This window comes from Aspergillus udagawae (assembly GCF_001078395.1).
Source record: "Aspergillus udagawae IFM 46973 DNA, scaffold_2, whole genome shotgun sequence".
In the NCBI taxonomy this organism is placed as follows: Eukaryota; Fungi; Ascomycota; class Eurotiomycetes; order Eurotiales; family Aspergillaceae; genus Aspergillus; species Aspergillus udagawae.
This window is the reverse complement of record NW_025091265.1, coordinates 54,287-73,883: the sequence shown is the minus strand read 5'-3', so window position 1 is coordinate 73,883 and position 19,597 is coordinate 54,287. Positions and strand designations below refer to the sequence as shown.

General features: G+C 48.1%; 7 protein-coding genes across 7 annotated transcripts; 1 reads left to right on the top strand and 6 right to left on the bottom strand.

Annotated features, from left to right (window-relative positions):
• Positions 1–367: 367 nt before the first annotated feature.
• Aud_002334 (uncharacterized protein) lies at positions 368–960 on the bottom strand (the record flags this gene model as incomplete). Its single annotated transcript, XM_043287306.1, has 3 exons — positions 368–573; positions 614–696; positions 740–960. 3 exons carry the CDS (start codon positions 958–960, stop codon positions 368–370), a joined length of 510 nt encoding a protein of 169 aa, XP_043143241.1.
• A 36-nt stretch (positions 961–996) lies between these two features.
• Positions 997–1,467, bottom strand: Aud_002333 (uncharacterized protein; the record flags this gene model as incomplete). The annotated part of the gene is made up of 3 exons (XM_043287305.1): positions 997–1,203; positions 1,237–1,346; positions 1,389–1,467. 3 exons carry the CDS (start codon positions 1,465–1,467, stop codon positions 997–999), a joined length of 396 nt encoding a protein of 131 aa, XP_043143240.1.
• Positions 1,468–1,648: 181 nt separating this feature from the next.
• Aud_002332 (nitronate monooxygenase) lies at positions 1,649–2,725 on the bottom strand (the record flags this gene model as incomplete). The annotated part of the gene is made up of 1 exon (XM_043287304.1): positions 1,649–2,725. One exon carries the CDS (start codon positions 2,723–2,725, stop codon positions 1,649–1,651), a length of 1,077 nt encoding a protein of 358 aa, XP_043143239.1.
• Positions 2,726–3,425: 700 nt separating this feature from the next.
• Aud_002331 (uncharacterized protein) lies at positions 3,426–3,755 on the bottom strand (the record flags this gene model as incomplete). Its single annotated transcript, XM_043287303.1, has 2 exons — positions 3,426–3,588; positions 3,688–3,755. 2 exons carry the CDS (start codon positions 3,753–3,755, stop codon positions 3,426–3,428), a joined length of 231 nt encoding a protein of 76 aa, XP_043143238.1.
• A 1,413-nt stretch (positions 3,756–5,168) lies between these two features.
• On the top strand, positions 5,169–6,911 carry Aud_002330 (tetratricopeptide repeat protein; the record flags this gene model as incomplete). Its single annotated transcript, XM_043287302.1, has 1 exon — positions 5,169–6,911. One exon carries the CDS (start codon positions 5,169–5,171, stop codon positions 6,909–6,911), a length of 1,743 nt encoding a protein of 580 aa, XP_043143237.1.
• Positions 6,912–13,348: 6,437 nt separating this feature from the next.
• On the bottom strand, positions 13,349–13,849 carry Aud_002329 (uncharacterized protein; the record flags this gene model as incomplete). The annotated part of the gene is made up of 1 exon (XM_043287301.1): positions 13,349–13,849. One exon carries the CDS (start codon positions 13,847–13,849, stop codon positions 13,349–13,351), a length of 501 nt encoding a protein of 166 aa, XP_043143236.1.
• Positions 13,850–16,999: 3,150 nt separating this feature from the next.
• Positions 17,000–17,693, bottom strand: Aud_002328 (uncharacterized protein; the record flags this gene model as incomplete). Its single annotated transcript, XM_043287300.1, has 2 exons — positions 17,000–17,267; positions 17,482–17,693. The coding sequence occupies 2 exons, from the start codon at positions 17,691–17,693 to the stop codon at positions 17,000–17,002; spliced, it is 480 nt and encodes a 159-aa protein (XP_043143235.1).
• Between the last annotated feature and the right edge of the window lie 1,904 nt (positions 17,694–19,597).

Here is a 19,597-nt window from a genome sequence, read left to right as displayed (position 1 = left end):
CAATATAGGCCACGTAAAGACAGTCCTGTGCTCGGTTATGTCAGGACGCATCGGCAGGGCATGCATAAGCTTGTGGAATAAGTTGCTCTCCGCGCGGGAGCACTGCGACTGCCAGCCGATAGGTGTGAAACCCCATGACAAGCGGTTCGAAGGACGGATTGACTACTATGTTTTTACCGTGAATCTCTCTCATAGCAGCGCCCAACGCTGCTCGGTATGTAAAAAAGGACGGCTGCTGCTCGTCCGACCCAGGAGCTGAGAGAAAGTCGGCTCATGTAGCTCTTATCCATGTACCTCCAGATAAACAGCCCCTGGTTCCTCACCCTGCCGCCGTCGAAAGTAAGGCAGATCTCTCGAGAGGTTGTGTTCAGGAACGAATTAGCCCGGCGGTCGCCCATCCAACTGTTCTTCGGGCCACGAAGTCGTCGTCATTGATGATCAACCTGACTAACCATCCCATTGCAATGGCGGCGAGAGCCAGAATGGCAGCCGCTTTGTTCGTTGACCTATACTCGTCTCGGGGGTCATTACCAAGCTTGGCAGCCTCGATGGCAGCGTTGATGCAATAATTGGCTACATTCCTCAAGATTCGCGGCATCTGAGTAGAAACTACCACCGCCACTGTCGTCCGCCTCCCAAACTTCGACGTGCTCCGCCACATCCACCACCACTCTCCCTTCAAACAGGGCGGTACCACTGTCAAAATGTCACTCTGGAGTCGGTCTCCACGCTTCCATACTCTCGGGTTCGGTGTTCATTCGATGTCTTCCCATCCGCACCGGCTGCGTACCACCAATATATCTCGTCTCGTGGCCCCAAAGACTTGATCAAGGACCGGTAACAATGGAATCGGGCCAAGTCCAAGCGATAACGGTTCCCTGCTGGCGCCGTCATTGTCTCGCCCGCCTCGTCCGCCGATGGCTTAGGGGCAGTCGAATCCCTCGGCAGTTCGGGGACCATGTAGACGGTGACGCCGCCCCCGGCCTCTGCGACCGCCTACGCATGCTCCTCCGTGTCGACATAGGTGCCATCGACAGTGAAAATGTCCACAATCTGATTTCTGGGTTGCGCCAGGAGATGAGGAATCATGTTCTTGGCCTCATGGCGCAGATCGTCTTGAGTGAAGGACGTTTCTTCATCCAGATCGAGGATAGAGTCGGGGAGGATATAGAATTTGGGTCCGTCGGGTCTCCTTATTAGCCGCTACAAATTTCTGCGCGAACTTGGCAATCCCACGTCGTCGGTGACGATGTGCAAGGTGTCGAGGGCCCTCTGCTCCAGGTCCGACAATTCCAACCCTCGGCCTTTCGGGTGGCCGCGTGGAGACCGACGCTGAGCAATACGTTCTGGGTGCGGTTATTGCATCAAGTACTTTCCCGTGAGGTCACTCTTCGGTTGGGTCTCTCCATGAAGAAGGGCACGCATGGTGGCGAGCTGCTCCTCGCGAGACTTGAGTTTGGAAGACATGAGTGAGTATATTGGCGTTTAATATATTGGAACTGGTAAACAATGAAGGATGAAGGTTCGTTATTGCTATCGAGCTGAAGCAGAGTATCAATGCCCTTTCTTCGACATCGGAAACAGCATACAGGAAGTACAAAGGCGGTATCCAATAAAGCCTAGCATATGAGAAAAGCTCAAACCGGTTTTATGCTTCTCTACTACAATGCACCGAGGAGATACCATTCTCCAGCCTCCTGGCTGCCTCCAGTCGTACCTGGCAGATAATAGTAGCCGCGTCCTCAATCTTCTTCACCAACCCCACGCCTGTGCCAGCCCACACACTTCCTGCCTCCTTGACATCAAGATCCTTGTCCTGTCTTTCCATTAGACGCAAGTAGAACCGCCTCACGACTTCTTGTATGGGAATTCCCGCTGCCACATCCGCATAGGTTGCATTCCTCAAACACCGTCCGTCATACAACTCCGGCCACAGACTAGGGCCCCAGATCTCGTCAAAGACCCTCGACCGCACGGTTGACACTCCCCCGTCGACGGCATTTATGATTGCCTCCCGGTACTCACCAGGCAAGCTCGTCTCCTCCGCTGCCAGAAATCGTGTGCGCACCACGACCCCCGCCGCCCCAAGCATGACAGCCGCCGCCACGCCGCGTCCATCGACGATCCCTCCGGCCGCGATCAATGGGATCTGGCTCATCCGATGCTTGTGAAGCACATCACATACCTCTAGGATTAGCGATATGCATATGATACTCGCTCCACTTGCGTGACCGTGTCCGCCCGCATCGTTTCCCTGCACTCCCTGCACAACAAGAGCATCGGGTTGGCAGGCTCTGGCTGCATCAAGCGCAGCGGCAACGCTTCCAACCTGCATCCAGATCTTTGTGTCTGGGGACACTCTACGAAGCCCCCCTGTCCACTCTTGGAACTCTCCCGCGGTCCCAAAGGACAGCCAAACAACGGCGGGTTTGTACGCAGCAAATAGGGCAAGCCAGTGCGAGACAGGGGACCCAAACACAATTACTCCCACTCCGATTGGTAACGTCCCGTTGGGAACGGTGAGATCACTTAAATGCCGTTTAGTCTTTTCGAGCTCCGTGCCCAGCATCCTCGTGTCGTCCAGGAAGCCAATTTGTCCCAGTCCCCCACCTCGAGTGACGGCAACCGCTAGCTTGCTGGTTGCCGCGACGCTCATGGGGGCATTGATAATCAACAGGGTCTGTGCCCATGGAAGGTATTGTTTGATTTGTTGAACGCGTGTCATGGTGGTATCGGTAGCGAAGAGAATGGCGCTGTCTACACCGTAGCATGGGCGGACTAAACACGTAACCTGCAATTCCAGAGCGTTTGGATGGCCGTTTATAGTGTTTTGTATGCGAGATTTTTTGAGTCACCGGTTTCCTTCGGTGGCAATGAGTACCTTAATATTTGGATCATTCTGACAAACTTCATGGCTAGCCTACACCAAGGCCGCATGTCCTAAAAGTGTTGGCTTAATGATGATCTTGGCTTCTGTACTCAGCAGCTAACCAGGGCTATGGGCGAGATCAAAGGCCGAAAGTAATCAATGCTGGTCGCCAACACTACGGCTTTTGCAGTGGGGCTCGGCGGGGGGCCAAGTTTGTTTTCTGGGTAAGAATTCTTCTGTTGTAGGTTATGACTGGAGATGCCCGATACGAGTCAACTGCATTCCAGTTATGAGAACCATGGTTGTAATGGAAAGGGACAAATACTTATATATGTAGGCAGCCAGATAGGCTAATTTGTTATATTAAAATCACACGTTACATCTAAAATGGAGCTCACTGGTGTATCCTAATTAGCTCTCTTTCGCGCTGCTTTTTTCTTCACTCTTTGAAAGCCAAGTACATCGATGTGGACTTTCATCTTGTCCCTTTATCTGTAATAACTGGTACAACAAGCATTTAATTTGCGGCATGATACAGACATTTGTGCAGACGTAGTCAGTCAATGGTAGCGCTCAAAGTATCTTCCACCTCGCGAGCCGCAGCAGCCAACCCCTCAAAAACAGCATCCGCGCTGATCGACGAACTCGGCGCATTGAGCGCCTGTTGCAGCTCCTCGATCAATCGCTCTGCATCCAGTACATCGGTAGCCGGGGTCGGTCTATCAGCAAGTTTTAGCAGTCTGAGAGATCGCCTGAACACAAGGCCCTGCGGGCCTTGAACAGAAGCATGCTAATTGCATAGAAGCCCTGCAGTGTACAGCACGCAATATGTGGCAACCGGCGCGGCGACCTTGATGGACGCAACGGGACGCTTTCGTATCGGCATCTAGTCCGATGTCAGACAAGCGTGGGTTCGGCGAAGAGATGTCTGAAGCCTTTTGAAATCACAATAGCAGATTTGAGGCAGATTGAGGTGGAATCCTGCTCTGTGATGGGGAAGATGCATTCAATCTCGGCCATCAGCTGGCAGAGAGACGATGGGGCGGACCCGAGAACCCCACGGCATTGATCGAGGGTAGGTCACAATGATCCGCTAGGAAGATGGTGTGGTCCAAAAATGCGCGAAATCGATGTAACTTAAGGCGAGAACTATATCTCAAGTAGAAGGCTCCATGATTGATGACCCCTTCGGCGTCTCGTAAACCACCAAGAGATGAGTTAATTCCAGTGAAGTTGTGTAGAACTGGACCTACGAGGAACAGTAAGCTGAGAGAATTGATGATAGGCTCAGGAAGAAACTTCGCTTACTGTTGATATCAGTGGTCTCAGAGGAAAGGGGAGACAGATAGGCTCCATTGTCGATACTATTTACGTATAGGGCAGCGCTGGGGGCCTGTTTCCGCGCGAGAACTTTCAGCTGCTTCGATTCCTCTTCGGGCTCCACCGCACCGACTGGGGCGGTAATGACATTCCCGTCGACTGTTAAAGCACTGAGCAGGTTTCAATCAGCAAGGGATAGGAAAAGACAGGAGGGCACGAGGCAGGACATTCGCACAAGGGCTCTGCCCACCACACCGAGACTTAGATGCGCGGCTATCGGATGTCAGCAGTGGGCCCCGGATTTAACACTTTTTATACTCAGGAAAGAGATTCTGCAGGGAGGAGCAATAAAACAATAAAGGCCTGGGCCAAATTGACGGATGATGAATAGATAGGCTACAGTACCCACCATGCGAGTCATGACAATTTCACATGTGGCTGAGCTGATCTTGGGGTAGTCGACATACTATTGCTCTACAGTCTGCCGTTTCCTTTGTGACAAAAAATTGAGCTACTTCGCCCCTCGAAACCATCTGAAGTCTAAGGTTATGCCTCGAAAGGACAAATTTATCAATTGATTCGAGTTTGTTGATCACGAGAGTGACTGATAATGTATTAGTCATCACCCCGCTACGGTCGGCGTTTGATTGCCTTAGGCCCCAGCAAGTATCCGAAGGACTCCAGAAAGATCGCCACAGAGGCCGAGAAAGTGGATTCTGGGAAGTGGTCGATATCAGACCACAGAGATCAGCCTAGTTTATCCACCGGTACTACAGATCCGACGCTATCGCTTTCTACTAATATCAATAGATGAATGCACAGAAGCCTACAATCAAAGGCCGATATCTCAGTGTCATATGTTGGTCAAGACTCCTCCTCTACATACATACCCAGCTCGGTCTGTCAGGAGATCGCCCAAACCGTCACCTCTCCGTCTCAGTTGCTGATTTGCTTACTCTTGGTGTAACTCCCCCATATCATGACTCATCTGCCAGCCATCATGCTACCCGTGTCGGCTGGCGATGAATACTACGATCTCGGCTCTTTCGGTCGGAAGATCACCACCTCCAGCCCGGACACTCAGACCTGGTTCAATCGGGGCCTCAGTTGGGTTTATGCCTTCAATCATGTCGAGGGCGCCTATTGCTTTGAACAAGCCATCGCTCACGATCCGTCATGCGCTATAGTATATTGGGGGCTGGCGTACGCAGTGGGCCCCAACTACAACAAGCCGTGGGACAGTTTTGATAGGGAAGACTTGAAGGCCTGCATGAAACGGGCATACGATGCGTCACGCAAGGCCAAGGAACATGCAAACAATGCGACTCCAATCGAGCAAGGGTTGATCGAAGCCATCCAATCCCGATTCCAGAGCGCCTCCCCACCCAATACTACTGCGGAGCGCTCGGCGCTCAACCATGCGTACGCGACCGCCATGGAGCCTGTCTATCGAGCCTTTGGCGACGATCTAGATGTCGCAGTTCTCTACGCGGATGCGTTGATGAATCAGACCCCCTGGGCACTCTGGGATCTGTTCACTGGCGAACCGAATCCCAAAGCAGCCACGATGGAGGTCAAGGAGGTACTGGAACGCGCTCTGACTCAAGAAGAATCTGACAAGCACCCAGGGCTGCTGCACCTCTACATCCACTACATTGAAATGTCGCCGAATCCCGAGTTAGGTGTCAATATAGCCGACCAGCTGCGTGACTTGATGCCGGATGCAGGTCACATCCACCACATGCCAACTCATCTTGACATTCTGATCGGGGATTGGCGGCGTTCGATTGCGTCCAATTACAAGGCAACTCTAGCTGACGACAAGTATGTGCGCCGCACGGGACCATACAACTTCTATACGTTCTATCGACTTCACGACTACCATTCTCTCATCTACGCGGCTATGCTTTCCGGAAAGCTCAATACGGCTCTGGATGCGGTCGGCCGGATGGAGGCTTCAGTCCCTGAAGATGTGCTACGGATTGAGTCCCCGCCCATGGCTGATTGGTTAGAGAACTTCATGTCCGTTCGCTTACATGTCATGGTGCGCTTTGGGATGTGGGAGGCGCTGAAACAAATAGAATTACCGAATGACTCTGAACTATACAGGGTCACGACGGCAACTACACATTACGCCAAGGCGGTTGCCTATTCGGCTACCGGGGATGTAGATGGAGCCCTAGAGCAGCGGGAGCTCTTTCAGCAGACTTGTGCACTTGTCCCAGGGACCCGCCGTGCCTATAATAGCAAGTGTACTCAGACCTTGGCCGTGGCCGCGGCCATGCTGGATGGGGAAATCGAGTATCGCCGTCAAAACTACGCCACGGCCTTTGAGCATCTGCGCAAATCCATCGAACTTGATGACAAACTTCCATATAGTGAACCATGGTCATGGATGCAACCGAGTCGACATGCCTACGCGGCCCTTCTCCTGGAACAAGGCCATCTCGAGGAAGCGGCCAATGTGTACCGCGCTGACCTTGGACTCGATGACACGCTGATTCGTCCCCGCCGCCACCCGAACAATGTTTGGTCGCTCCAGGGTTACCATGAGTGCTTGACACGGTTGGGAAGAACGGAGGAAGCGGCTGTCATTGAACCCGCAGTAAAGCTGGCGTTCGCTGTAGCAGACATTCCCATCAAGGCTTCGTGCTTTTGCCGATTGGATACGTCACAAGCACCGCGTGTCATTAAATGCAGTTCCAATGGGAACTGCCACTGAAAGGATCAGTTGAACGTCAGTATATACTTCAAGAGAAAATAGTAATCTGGCCACAACTATTCCCAATAGCCGGGTTACTTGGGTTATTATTCAGTGATCAGAGTACCTCGTTACTCCCTTTAACAGTCTTAAAACTGCTGCAAACGATATTGTCTTGAATGACAATATTCTCTACCGTATTTATTACAATATCAATGTGTGGCCAGCCTTTTTCGCTTCTATCCAGGAGCCATCCCGGGGTACCAGTTAGCTAAGACTGGACTTTGTATTCAGTAGAGAGCAACGACCTATTCCTCAGTCGCAATCCCATTTCCCATCACGGATACACTACCTCGATATCCACCTGCCCCCGCTCCTGGCTGCCGTCATCAAAGGTTATGTGAACGTAGCAATGCAGCTACTTGCGTTGGGGGAGCGATTGAACATCAATGCCCAAACCTACCAGAAGGAATCCGCACTGTCTCTGGCGGCGCGTCAAAGAGATCTAGAGGTGGTCGACAGTGAGCCTAGCACGCTCCATGTTTTATTTTTTTCGGCACATTTTCAATCTGATAACTGCGTCCATTTCAGGAGATTGTCAATCTTAGTAAAGGAAATATTCCAAACCTTTGCTGCTTGGCGAATATTGGAATTTTTTTGAATACTTTAAAGCAAATACTGTTGGTGAATCCACCCTTCTCGCTCCACCAATATTCTTGGTATTCGGTGTGGTTATCGTGGCATAGCTTGCGACTTGAATAGCTTCAAATTATTAGACGCGTTCAGGTCGATGATTGATCGGGTTGGACAGTTGGTAGGGTCGGTCTGGAATTATGTTACTGTGCTGCCATAGAAATGGGGTAAGAGAGAACAGATTCAGGCTCAAAAATAACGCATTGTTAGGTAACGTGCTCAAGGAACGGCCGATATTTCCCTTCATGGCGGGTAGGATAGATATTGGTGCGCATATAAAAATAAATCATCAGCAGACTCCAGCTTCCGATGATCAAGGGATTAAAGCTGTACACATAGAAATTAAGAGAATGTTTAGTACTAGCTAGCTTATATAACAGCTGAGAAGGCCATACGCACAGCATTCATACAGTGGAGGTATTTTTGTAAAACTTCGCCTGCGGAATCACCTAGGTAGCGATGGTGCTGAGAATGGTGCTCAGGTGGGTTTGCCACCGTTATGGTCATCCATTCAGCGATTTTCCGCTATCATGTTTCCATCGTTCATGCTGCATGTGTAAGCTGTTCACTTCATTTTCCTCAATTGGAAATTCCATAACATTTCAGATGTCGTACGATGACTGTTGCGCCTGAGAGCGTTGTTTGTCTTGGAACTCTTGCTACCGACATGCTGTATTACACTGGGAGTCAGTGCCCAGCGAATATCTCCATGCTTGTCTGCTTACTCTTCTGTGAGCATATCGACATAACCAATGCCTTTTAACTCGTACCAAGACACCAGGTCATTCATACGGGCGTTTGGAAAGACGAACCCTTGGGAGCAGCAGCCAAACTTTGGCATATTATGCACCCCATCAGGAATTGGTAGCATTGTCACTCGGCCGGCCGCAAAAAAGAGGATAATTGAAAGTGGCGTGCAAATGCAAGATACAGCGAAAATAGTTTCATTCGTTATGAATGGTTTCAAAGGGGGCAAATAGTGGCGGATGCTTAAGGTTGTCACTACCACAACAGTTACTGAGACTAGAGAGTAGAACAAGTAAGCAGGCCACTCTTCTGAATTCCAGCCTAGAAAATTTTCCGTATAGAAAAGCCGAAGGTAGAGCCCTTTTTCATGGAAGTCTGGATTAGATTTGAGGACTGACTAATGCAAAAGGGCCAGAATACTACTCCAGTACTTACATTGTGCAGCCCCCATTTCCACCGTCTGTCGTTCAGCAGCTACCACGGCTCGTTTAACCCGATGATACCAACCATCGAGGGCGATAATGTCATCTTCAAATATAATACTGTATGAAGTATTGACGGATTGGCATGCTTTCAAAAGGTATGTGTAATCAAGCAGGCCCTTTTCGCGAGCAAATCTTTTTGCCTCAGATGTTTCAAGCTCACGGATGTGCTCGATGTCCACGTCTCTCTCATCATACAGTAGGACCTCATCAGCTAGTGCATGAAGCCATGGCTGTAAGTAAGCTGGGTGCTCTGTAGGATCTGTATGTGCAATGAAAAGGATAAGATATAGATCAGCTCTCTCTGCCTCAGAGAGACCTGATAGTACTGATCCAACAGCGCCCTGAAAATAGCTTACACTATTCCGCGCAACAGAGGCAAACCCCACGCACATAGAAGGACTAGAGGATGCCTTAAGCTGAAGCATTCCAGTCTTATTATTGGCTCCTTTAATGAACTCATTAGCCTGCTCCGCACGCAAAGTCAAATATGCAGGCACATAGGCCTCATCTTCTCTGAAGAAGGAAGATGTTGGATCGCGCCAGCAATGCAGATGAGCATAATATACTGTCAAGATGTAAGGAATCAAGAAGATGAAGAGGACACGACATGTGTAGGACTCAAGGAGAGAACGCACGCAAAGTCTAGGTAACGTTGACGGTAAAAGCATGTTGCCTTAACAATATCGCGACGTGACCGAAAGAGAGAGCCCGATGCTAAAATATTTACCACGATATTTGAGCATTAGGAAAGTGTGCTGTTATACGTCCTGTATGGAGAAGACGATCGCAGATTAGTCTGTCAACTGCGGACTTGCCCTTAGCTTTGGGTAAAAGTCATTTGTTTGATTTCTGCCACTGGGCCGACCAGCAATAACTTGAACTGTCAAATGTTAACATGAGGCAAGCTCGACACAATTGGAGAGGTTTCAAATATCCCTGGTGGCTACTACATTTTCCTAAATTTTAGATGGTTTAGGGTACCCGAGCTGTCCAATGTTAGTGCCTCGATCTTAGTACTTACCCGAGCCCATGCCCAGCCAGTCATTATCCCACACATAAGCTGTGAGGCAAATAATTTCTCCATTCCTTCCAGCGGTAAAGACACGTACATCAGTTAATAGCAAGAGACAGGACATTTATTTCATCTGGCTTGTATGGAACCTGCTTGGTATGTCATGTATTTTCTTACTGATCATTTATCCCACGCATGAATAACTGCGAAGTACGATGAAGCTACCCATGCAAAATCTCAATACTCCCCTACACACGCGAAGGAAAAAGGAAGAAAAATCGATTCCTGTGCACCTTCGGTCGTCATTAGCCAATCGAGCATTCTCCCCTTATACTAACAAGGGACCACGTATAACCCGGCCTACCTGGTCAGCAACTAGTGGAGGGAGTGGGTCAATCTATACTTCACCAGTAATAGAGGCTTTGAGCTTAAGGTCAATCCACAAACCTGTAACAGCATAGTGCTCCTGCTCTATTGCGTAACTGCAAAGGGCAAAGGGTCCTGTTCTTCTTGAGGCTTGTGAATCTGCAACTCAAAGGATTTAGCTCCATACTCAGAGACTAGCCTTCAACTGAAACCGCCACCATTTTCCCTCCCACGATCTCTCTTTCAGTATCATTGTCATGTTGAATCCCCTCATCTCACAAGGGAGGACCGAAGTAAAAGCAACCATTTCCTAACGCCTCTCAGTGTCGCGATCTGAAGAGAAACGCCAGCTCATATGTCTCGTTTCACTGTTATTCGGACAGTAATGTTTCTAGGAATTCTATGGCTTCTTTATCACCACCTAGCCCCTCGTGGGCGTCTTTCGCCTCCCGAGGAATCTGCTCACCCACCACTAGAGATTTCAATCCCGAAGATTGTTCACCAGCTTCTGATATCGACGCCTGGACATCCTATATCACATTTTAAGCTAAACAGGCACGTCATTTCATGGCAGCGATCTGGCTGGAAAATTGAGTACTGGAGTGCAGATTCCTGTCTCCAGCTCGGGCGAGAGCTTGACGAATCAGGTACTTACTCAGAAACATTCGACAAATTGCCGAACGCAGTCCTCAAATCAGATTTTTGCGAGTACATGATTATGCTTAGACGCGGTGGAATCTACAGTGACCTCGACGTTCAGTTACTTCAGACTTTGCCATGGGGTATAATGGCGTCCTCTAGAGAGAATCAGGAATGGCCTCCATCAGTAATTATTGGGATAGAGGGAGATGCATCTATGATACGGCTCCTGCGGTCACCGCAGTTTGTGCAGTGGATTATGGCCTCAACGTCAGGCCATCCAATCTTCCGCCACCTACTGGACCATATCGTGCGAAGCACCCCTGAGTGCCTCCGACAAGCGACCACTGATGATGCGGCAATAGATGTCATGGGCTGGACGGGATGGACGGGACCAAGTATTTGGACAGACACAATCCTAGGCTACATAAATTGCAGCACTCAGCAGATTGAGGAACTTCAAGACTTGGAGACTGCTGTGCGCATCAATGAGGTCCTTGTCCTTCCTAAACAGTCTTTTGCTACAGTCCAAGGTGAGGATGTTATATCCTCCAAGGCATTAGGGAAGCATTACTTTAGTGGAACCTGGAAGACATGTAAAGATCAACGACCTAGTTGGCTGCGATTATGGGCTTGTTAGGAGCAAAAAATCTGGACGCTTTGCTCTGTACGCCTAGATGCTACTGCAAGGAAACTCTGGCAGCATAAGCGGCGGATATTTACCGTAGAGTATCAGTCTGAGGAAATTGAATATTTTGACAAACTGTATTTCTGGAAACCGCAAGAGTCCTAATACAGATTTTAAGTAATACAGCTCATTTATTAAGGGTTTAATGTACTGTGGGCTAGAATACTCTGCAGTGTACCATTATACAACCTATAGTCACATAGGTACAATAGTATTATTCCAGAAAGCTAGTATGTATTCAAATTTCCCTTTTCCAAATTTGTCCTATGCCTAGAGGGCATCTGAAATAAATAGAGCAAAGCATGGCTATCCCTGTGAGTAGCAGTCATACCCCTAAAGATCACGCGCGGCTCTTCTCATTCGCTTTCCTCTTTCGCCGAGCACTTGCTAACTGTCGAAACTCTGCGTTGGTTTGCTAGCTTCAGGTGTGATAGAGGCCCCATAGAACATACGTCAGATCTAACCCAAGCTGCTGCCAATTCATAACTCCTTTAGACCGACAAGGCCGTCCCGCTGAAACTTGCTCATAGAATAATTGATAAAATCGATGATGTCCTGGTTCCCAACCTTGTAGATAGGCATATGTCTCATCCACGAGCAACCTTAACTTCAAAAGCGCAGGTGCTGTATTAAAATGCAACTCTTGATGGGCGTTACTGCCCTAACTCTTCTCCTTTCTGCTGCTGCTGAAGTTGCTCCTGTGGCTGACAGAAGCATGAATGAAGCATCCCCATCCGTCCTGTTCATTAAGAAGAGAGCCTCAATCAACGACTGTGGTGCCTCTAACTTTCATCAACCAGAGCAGCGGTGGATCGCCCAGGGTAGGTGACTGCTTGCAAATCGCCCGCAAAATTGCTGGCGGCGGCACCTGGACCTTCCAGGGCTTCAGCGTCCAGCACCAACTACTTCAATACGGGACTTGCGCGTTCGGTGTAACGCAGATCTAGAACAACAGTGAAGATTGGCAATCAGGATATCTTTGACCTTATGAATGATTCCATCTCGCGCTTCCAATGGTATGGTCTGGTCGGCTCCAAGGGCACCATGGACTGTCAGGTGACCTTCTGCGTCTTTTATCAAAATAGAAGTAAAAACTGGCATACCCTTGCCATCCGTTTACCCGGTTATCCTGAATGGCGGAATTTCGCTTATATCTGGCCACTCAGATCATACATCCTCATGATTACCGCAACGAATTCCCCCAGTACGCCTACACTAACTAGAATTGATCATAACATGACTATTTATAGTGAGAATACTTTATGAAGTTCGTCGGCAGCAAAATATAATTATTTACTGTGCGTTTGTCAGTTCAAGGGCGTAAGAAATAGCAAGCTTGGCCGCTACCAGCTGACTGTGACATCTCTTACCATCTTAAGATTATAGAGCTAGGGAGACTATTAAGTTCATGGTGCTGTCTTTCATAATTCACAGGGCACTTAGAGAGGCCGATGGCAGTCGTTGTACTTTTAAACGGCCTTTTGCTATAAAGCATTACTTTAGTAGGACCTGTGGAGTATGCAAAGAGAGCCACAAGAACCTGGGGATTGTCTAGCATTTTCTCTCTTACTATGAGAAGTAACCACATTAATACGAATAACATCAGCTCTGAATACTTCATATGAATAGAATTATCTGCAAAAGAGTGTCCTAAATCCCAGAGCATATCAACCTAATAGGGAGGTGGGATCACCAATCCATGAACATCCTCGCGACTAAAACCATACTCAATGGCCTTCCTCCTCTTCCATTTCACAACCTTACCTCTCCTAATTACCGGCTGTCCTATTTTTGTGCTTTCAGTGGTTATAGGACAGCCATGCGTACTTTAGGTGTGATAGATACCCCAGATAATGGGCACGTTATCCGACCCAAGCGTTGGCTGGCAATCCATTTCTCCTTTAGCTCCGACCAGACCAAACCACTGGAACCTGTTCACAGAATCATTGATAAGATCAATAATGTCCTGGTTCCCAATCTTGTAGATAGGCCCATCAGCAAAATCAGGATCGTGCTCGACTCCGAAGGCGCAGGTGCCGTATTGAAGAAGCTGGTGATGAACCCCAGCTACAGCACTGACAACCCATGTGCCGCCGCCAGCAATGTTGCGGGCGATTTGCAAGCAGTCATCTACCCTGGGCGATCCACCACTGCTCTGGTTGACGAAAGTAGAGTAACCGCAGTCGTTGATTGAGGATCTCTTCTTAATAAACAGGACGGATGGGGATGCCTCATTCATGCTTCTATCAGCTGGGGCAGCCACAGGAGCAGCTTCAACAGCAGCAGTAAGGAAAATGCCTAGGGCAGTAATTCTCTTCAAAAGTTGCATTTTGCTGATCCTTAAAGATGTTAGTGTGTGAAGAATAATGCAACTGAATGCTATGGTAGTCATACTGTGGCTAACCTGTGGTCCTTGGTAAATGACAGGTTTTTTTTTTTTTTTTTTTTTTTTTTTTTTTTTGGTAAAAAGGGCTTGATAATGAGGTTGACTGTGGGTGAAAGTAGTAGATGATGGCTGAGAGTCCTTGCTAGATAAATATCTCTACTAACAGCACTCACAGGGACCAAGATCTAGGAGCCTTTTATACTTTTAGGAATCACTGGTGGAACCCTGATATTTCTATATTAGCTAGAATGGCACATGTTTATCCCTGTACAATGTAGTATCTGCAGGAGGTCCAAACTTAGGAATAAAATGCTAGTATTAGGCAGCTTCAGGACTATCTAGCCAAATAAGGGTAATATTCCGATATTCATGAATCCTGAAATCCCAGGTCTGTATTATAGCACTCCTAGTCTGTGAAGGGCCGTAATGAGAACCTTGTACCTCTAACAGATATATAGGCTAAATTGCCCATTATCATGGCAGAATGTCCTATAAGGTGACATTCACTATCCCTCGGACATGACTGAATATTTTCCTACCACTCGGGGCAACGGAAACCGCTAGGAGGAATAATGCCTTAGGGTAATGTGGGCTAGAGAGAAGCAAGCAGAACGGTGTACATAACAGGCTAAGGGAACAACTCGTTAAAATAGGCGCACCTAGCCCATGCCGTAGCTGCGCTGCAACTTGGAAGGGCGAACATTTTCACCCAATATCTCCATTAAGCTGCGGTTAGCAGGTCATATTCTAATATTCCAGCACAGTGGATTTGCTAATCATGATGTTGTAAGTTGATGTTCAAAGCACCCTCTGTGGTACCTGAGTGAGGCCATGATAGAAGTAGCAAGGTGTAGACATCACTTTTAATTAGCTTTTATACTGCACTAGTGCCTACATGGTACTAAATTTTAGATGGTTTAGGGTACCCGAGCTGTCCAATGTTAATACTGCTTTCACTAGTGCCTCGATCTTAGTACTTACCCCGCCTCTAAGACTGACAGGGGTCTTGAACTCAGGGTGGATATTTACATCTACAGTGCTACATCGGACTTCCAATGTCATTGAGATTAGTCTTCTAGTTTTGATAAGTGAGAGCGGTGGCCATCCTCTGTATATGTCGGAATCTACAGAACATAGCAGAGCCTGTAAGATGATTGGTGGAGTATATATATTGTCTAGGTTAGCCTCGCCTCTGACTGACAGGGGCCTTGAATTTAGGGTGGATCGCTACATCAGTGTTACATTAGACTTCCAATGTCATTGAGATTAGTCTTCTAGTTTCGATAAGTCAGAGCGGTGGCCATCCTCTGTATACGCCAGAATTTAGAGAGTCCGCCGCCATCGTCAAAATCGTTGCGGGTGGGGTCGTCCAGGATCTTGTTCTTCCGGTCGTAACATCCACGCATCACAGATCTTCATTTGAGGTCTTCGTATTTGCTCGCGAGATCCGGATCGTACCGTGTCAACAGCCTGACGGTCTGCAAGACATCGCTGCTGACCTGGTGGATATTATGCTTGTGCACTGTCTGGTGTGGCCAGCACGCGTCTGATCTCCTTGCTGATTTTAGGTGGAGAGAACTCGTTACGGTGCTGATATGGTGGCAAGGTGTCAGACCTCCCGGTATCTTACTGTAGTGAGGAAATGAAGAATATACCCAGCTTTCCAATAGTGTCGGCTACTGCCATTTCCAGACGAGTCGCTCCCACTGTTCCTGATTGTTTCCCGCGGCATTGGTATCCCCATGTTTCTGTATGCCGGGTCGGACCAGAACAGAACTGGATGAATACGGCATTAATTTGGGGAACCCAACTGAAATGATTTCGGCCAGTAGACGGCTGAAATTAGCGTCATTTTCCAGCATTTCATCCGACCATGTAGAGACCACAGCGTTGAAGTAGATTAAGCGGAGGGAAGAAAAGAAGAGAAGAGATGGAGGCCCAAGTAACATTTGATATGCGCTAACAATGCTATTTACACTACTTGGCCATGGCGACTCGTAGTATGGCGGGTTATATTACAGGGATTTAAATCCTTACCAGTCAAGCCAGGGCCCCATAGCGCCACATTCCTAAAATTCATCTGGTGTTTAAGCTACCTAGACCTCAGCGCTTTAGTGGCAGTATTATTGAGCGTAATAGTAAGCCTACTTAAGTGCATAATAGCTGTTGCCGCCAGCAAAGTGGACTTCTGGTTATCTTAATAAAAAATAAATTATATCATTTTACAAGATGGTAGCTTTACTAGATAGAATACAGACGTAGAAAATATGGAATAATAATACTACTAGGCCAAAAAGGCGTCCAGACTTTGTACTCATGGCTCATATCCATTGTGGTATAATATTCCAACAGAAACATTAGTCCTCAAATATTGTTGGCGAATTTCGAAGGACTCGAGCCCCTGCAATGGCCTACTATACCAACAAAATCACCCGACCATCAGAGTTAACCGGAGTAATCATCCCTGCACGCCAATGCAACCTCAAGTAAATGGCGTATTTTGCCAAAATTTCGCAAACAGAAACTTGTGAGACATGGTGATTAAACTACTGCGGCCATCGCTTCATTTGATGCCACAAGCTTAGTGCTGACAGATCATTTAGTTGCCTGCATGTATGTGGGATGGTCTGGTTCATTATCCATGGCCTGCAGTGAAAGATTTCATGGCGGGAGAGCATAATTAATAGCTCAAAGGAGGAGGCCAACCCCATCTCTCTCAGTGGATTGAGCCAAATCCCCAGGAGATCCGTCAAGATGGTTCTGCAAACTCTTTTACCATATTTCCTCTTCTTGGGCGCCGCGCTGGCGAGCCCATCTCAGCCGACGACAGGATGGTCCTGTTAACCCTGACATCGCGGTAGATTGTACCTGATATGACGCTGCTCGCGACAAGACCTATATGCCAATGGTTCGAAGTCAACTGGGGGTTGTCCCATCAGGACTTTATGTCCTACATGCGCGTCTCCCCCTCCTATTCTGACTCTCTGAATCAAAACCCAATCAGTCCAACGAGCTAACGTGCATTGCAGAATCCTCAGTGAAGGAAGTCTGCATTGGCATCAAGGTAGGTAACTCCTAGTGCGTCGAGGCCAACTATCGCACGCCTCGTCCAACCGCAACCACCCCAACTAGCACGGCCACGCCGAAACCCTCTCCGACGCAGGACGGCCTGATCGAGACCTGCGACAAGAGCGTCGCCAAATACGGCACCTTCACTTCGGCTGACTTTCTCTCATGGAATCCTGCTATTGGCGCGGACTGCAGTGGCCTCCAGGCAAAGACATACAACTGCGTGGGTGTATCTGGTACGCCAACAGCTAAGCCGACAACCGCCCCGACCACAACTCCCACTGGGCTGTCGCTGACACAAACAGACATAAATCCTCATATACGAGTGTCCATCTGAGGATTTCTACCAAGGGAGGTTCTTCCACACCAGCCGTAGCTATCTCTTCCATAACTTGCATATCGCCATTATGTTGTTTATAATGGAAACCATAGCTGGCGGATCGCGCCCCAGGAAATAATCAACATATCGCGAGATGATCTTTCGCTTGACCCTTTCCGTATAATACCTGTCAATCAAATGTTCGAGTAACAGTATTGCCTTTTTGAGGAACGCCAGAGGTTTGATCTGATCCTCATGATCCTGGAATAACCGCGACGCCGGAGCTTCGAGCAGGAATACGATGTATGCCACAAATCTCGCGCTGGTATATAGTGGCTTATCAAACCGAAGCTCTGCTGGATCAAAGTGCAGAGCATCGCCTCTGAATACATCGTTCATGGCGCTGAAAAATTTCTTTAAAGTCTCGGCTCTGTGGATCCGTTGCAGCAAAGCTACCCAGGCCTCACTTGCTTGTTTAAAATTCCCTTCTCCGCTGAGGTCTCGCATACGCAGTATTTCTTGCTCAATTTGCTCCCTAGCGGGTACTGCTTGGTAGGATCCTGCGTTAGGAAGGGAGCGCGATCATACCATTTCCGATAAAAGAGAGAAGTGCTGCGGGTCACAGTGACAGATGAAGGACTTGTTCCGTTAAAATTGCAGCATCCACTGGCAAGTTCTCCTCTTGGCCAAAGGCGTTGGGTTCTTCAAAGCTTGGAGGGAGACTGAAAACCGGTCGTGCAGTTGCAGGTGTCACGACCTCTTCTAAGCCATGGTTGGACTCAACACTCATTGATTGATCATTGATTGGAAGACGTGTAAATATGGCAAAACCCTCCGGAGTTGCCGGGGTCAGTGCTGCGGTGGACTTTAATTGATCGACCCTTGTGCTAATCAGGGTACTATCCAGTACTCACCATTTGTGGCTTGACTCAATTCAGTCGAAGTAGTATGGCGGGACATCTCTTTACGAGAGTTTCGGGCGGAATAGGGAGGTTTTTATTATCGACTGTACTGTTTTTCTTGTTTTGTCTCCGCTTCTCAACCTTTGTAGCGACTTTTCTCCAGTCGTCAGACGTTTTATACCTTCTGAACCCCCAGATCTTCAACCACTTTCCAAATTGATTTTTGCTACTCGCTATTAGCAACCACGTCAAGTATCATACGTTGGAACGCTAACTCACGTCACGTGGAAATTGTGGTCATCCGCCATAATTTTCATCACCTCTGCGAGGGTGTGTTTCTCCCACAGGGACCGAATAATCCCCTTGTAATGTTCCCATTCAGGTTCGGAGACTTTGGATTTTCTTGAAGTTGGCATTGTCAAAGGCAGCATGGATCTAGGAGTAGTGAGTAAGAGAGAAGGGGCCAGGGCATAAACAAGACCATGTTCAGGGAGCCTTCAAACCCGCTGAAAGTATATAGCTTGGTCCCTGTACGAGGGTTGGACATTTCACTATCCTCCAGCCCTGGCTGTGATTCGGGATCCTTCCAAGTCGCAGAGCGTCCCACCAGTAGAAAGAAAGATTGGAAAGAGCAGTATGACAGTTCACCAAATAGTGCATTGGTATGACAGCTTTCTACATTCTGGTTGTATATCCTGGATGTAAGCCGATCTGAATCCCAGATGATAATCCCTCCCCGCACCGACCTCTGGTGGCCTGTAAGCAATCTACCCGTGGCGATTCTATATAGGTGTAGATTTGCAAGATGCTAGATGTTGGTCTTTTGGCCTTGTTCGAAACTTAGAATCCGGCTGGATTCCTTACAAAATTCAAGAGGTGTTGTAATAACTACCTGAGAACTTATACCAGCACCGCCTGAACAATGCAGCTCTATTCTACAGCTCTCTATCTAATAGCGTTGACGCCTTGAGTTTTAAATTTGCTGCCTTTTTGATGCAATCGCCCTTGATCAGTATATCACCAGGCGATAAGATGGCATTCATCTCACAGTATCCTCTCTGCTTGCACTACAACATGTCTGATTATTTTACATATTGCCTTGGTAAAATCAGATACGCCAAAACTATAATCCCTGCCACTTGAAATTTGGAGAGATGTTAAACGGAGCTTTAGCGCACATGGTTTGTGCATCCCTTCCAATCTTGACATGCCATTTCCCGGGCTCTGCTTGCTATATCAAGGTCAGTTCATCCCAGGGGAGATAGCAACTACTCTAATTATCAGCAAGTAATAAAGCCATTAAGTCTTAATCTACTTACATTTATCCATCTCCATGGTGACATTCTCAGACTGACTGGGTAGAAGTACAACAGTCTTTGTGAATACTTACAGAGTGACATC